We start from the raw sequence: 2,999 nt of genomic DNA, 5'->3' as shown, positions 1-2,999 counted from the left end.
AAGAATGGACAGAAGAGGGGCAGACTCACCAGACACAGAAGAATGGACAGAGGAGGCACAGACTCACCAGACACAGAAGAATGGACAGAGGAGGGACAGATTCACCAGACACAGAAGAATGGACAGAGGAGGGACAGATTCACCATGTTATACCTGAAGGGTTCCACATGTACTGGCACTTTAAGGCTGGCTCCACCCAGCAGTGATGACAAGGGTCAAGGGGCATAGTAGCCATCTTAGAGAGACCACATGTAGAAAGAGATAACCTGTAATGTCCTGAGATGCATGTTCCAGTGTACAGCCTGTACTGAATAAACATCCATTGTTCCAGCCCAGAGTCTTGTGTCCCTCACAACACAGAGGATATAACAGTGGCGACGAGAATGGGATTTACAAAGTGTCTATCAGTCTGAGAGAGAGACAAAGACATTGTGGATTGTTACCTGGATAAAAGCAATCACAGATCCCAGCAGGAAAATGTCATTAATCGGGACATTAAGTGAGTTTGATGGAGAACAGACATCCTGGAGTTCCTGGGTTGAGAGACTGGAACAGTATTTCAGTGCAAATGCCATCCCAGACAACAGGCAAGTAGCAGTGTTTCTGACAGTGGTTGGGGCCAAGACATATGACACTCTTAGAGATCTGCTTTCCCCTGTAAAACCAGCAGCTAAGACATTGGCAGAGCTGCTGACACTGCTAGAGGATCACTTCCAGCCTAAACCATTAGAAATTGCAGAAAGATTTCGCTTCTATCAGAGGCAGCAACAGACAGGTGAAGAGATTAAAGTTTATGTGCTCGCCCTTCGCAGACTAGCCTCTACCTGTTCTTTTGGGGACTACCTACCTACTGCACTGAGAGATAAGTTTGTCATGGGACTGAATTGTGAGTCAACACAAAAGAGACTGTTAACAGAGAAAGACCTTACTCTTACAAAGGCAATTGAGATAGCTTCAGTGATGGAAATGGCTGTGAAAGATACAGAGGAATTGAACCCCCAGAGCAGAAGGGAAGAGGTGAAGCAGGAAGTTTTCAGGACAGCAGTCAAACCAACTGCTGCAAACTGGAAATACAGACCCCCACCAAGCCGGGGGTCAGCTTGCTACCATTGTGGGAATACAGACCATGATTACAAAGTCTGCCGGTTTAAGGATCAGACCTGTCATAATTGCGGTAGGACCGGCCATCTGAAACGAGTTTGCCGTAGCAAGAAGGTGCGAGATAAACAACCTCTGAACCCCAAGACAAAGTCATATATGGTGGGAAGATATACATCATCATCTGAGTCAGAGGATGAGGAAGTGCTCCACAGGTTAGACATACATCATATGCATTCAGCTCCCTCTGCAATGACTGTAGATGTAACCATTGAGGGAAAGAGACTCAAGATGGATGTAGACACAGGAGCAGCAGTTTCAGTTATCACCCAGAAACAATGGAGACAACTTCAGACCCGAAAAACTGTCCGCCCAACACCAATCAAACTGCAGACATACTCAAAGCAGATACTCCACCCACTGGGTTACGCAAAAGTAAAGGTATTGTACAAGGGTCAGACAAAGAGACTACCATTATATATCCTAGAAAATGGGGGACCCCCTCTATTTGGGAGAGACTGGATTGCTCACTTTGGTATGCCAGACATCGCCATAAGTCCCTGTAACACCGTTACCATTCCATTAGGAGATAATGAGGGATGGGTGGTGTCCCTGAAGCAGCGGTTCCCAAAGATTTTTGATGACCAGTTGGGAAAAATAAAGCATGACTGTGTGAGACTCAAGCTGAAACCCAACGCTCAGCCTAAGTTCTTCAAAGCTCGGACAGTACCTTTCGCACTCCGAGCAGGTGTGGAAGCAGAACTAAGTCGGCTGGAGGAACAAGGTGTCATCTCAAAGGTAGAGCACAGCGAGTGGGCATCACCAGTTGTACCGGTAAAGAAAGCGAATGGGGACTTGCGCATTTGTGGCGATTTCCGCATGGCACTGAACTCTCAACTGGAAATAGACCAGTATCCCCTACCCAGAGTAGATGACATTTTTGCCTCTCTTGCAGGAGGTCAAAAGTTCACCAAGCTTGATCTCAAACAAGCATATTTACAGTTTGAGGTCCATCCTTCTTCCCGCAAGTTTCTGACCATCAACACCCACAAGGGACTGTATGAATATAATCGGATGGTGTTTGGGGTAGCCTCTGCCCCAGCCATTTAACACACCAGACACAGAAGAATGGACAGAGGAGGGACACACTCACCAGACACAGAAGAATGGACAGAGGAGGGACAGACTCACCAGACACAGAAGAATGGACAGAGGAGGGACAGACTCACCAGACACAGAATAATGGACAGAGGAGGGACAGACTCACCAGACACAGAATAATGGACAGAGGAGGGACATAATTACCAGACACAGAAAGGTTTGCCACTGGCATTTTACCTCCTAGTGATGCCAGGACATTTTATTTACTCCTACTGACCATTTTTTGGCTCCAAATAGTGTTATGGACAGTAAACTGGCACTTTAAAGAGTTTAGGGACCCCTGCCTTAGTACAGTGTGAGATCACAGCCAACCAGTAGTGATAATGAGAAATCTGTTTCTGCATCCACTGACTGACAACTCGTATCTTTGTAATAATGTATTACTGACAGGAAAAATAAATATAATTTACCTTATATGTGGTGGAAACAATCACTACTGCTGAAATTCCTGAGACAATGAGACCAAGAATGAGACCAATCCTTCCTCTATATTGCTTCAAATCTGTGAGAAAGTAAATGGAATGTAGATACAACATATAAAAGATTTAGATACACATGATAAATATACAATGTATCAGTTTGTATGGCAGTCATGTGACATCTCACCTGTATAATCCTCCATCAGGAGAGCAGAGAAGAGACAACATGATACAATGTTACTATTCTGTGTCACATTCCCACTATGATAATCTTCTATACAGATCAGATTAGCCCCCCAGTAATTGCCCCTCTCACCTCTG

At 45.2% G+C, this 2,999-nt stretch overlaps 1 protein-coding gene across 1 annotated transcript in view; it reads right to left on the bottom strand.

The window, feature by feature from the left end:
- Nucleotides 1-2,753: 2,753 nt before the first annotated feature.
- The window catches only part of LOC120928076, a 203,399-nt gene continuing 203,153 nt past the window's right edge, over nt 2,754-2,999 (bottom strand). Inside the window, exon 3 of the mRNA XM_040339165.1 lies at nt 2,754-2,999. This exon is cut by the window's right edge and continues 259 nt beyond it. Within this exon, the coding sequence (XP_040195099.1) occupies nt 2,834-2,999 (166 nt within the window). The 3' untranslated portion in view covers nt 2,754-2,833.

The sequence above is a fragment of the Rana temporaria genome, chromosome 2 (genome assembly GCF_905171775.1).
Source record: "Rana temporaria chromosome 2, aRanTem1.1, whole genome shotgun sequence".
In the NCBI taxonomy this organism is placed as follows: domain Eukaryota; kingdom Metazoa; phylum Chordata; class Amphibia; order Anura; family Ranidae; genus Rana; species Rana temporaria.
Note: the sequence above shows the minus strand (reverse complement) of the source record. Positions and strands in the feature narration are given on the sequence as shown.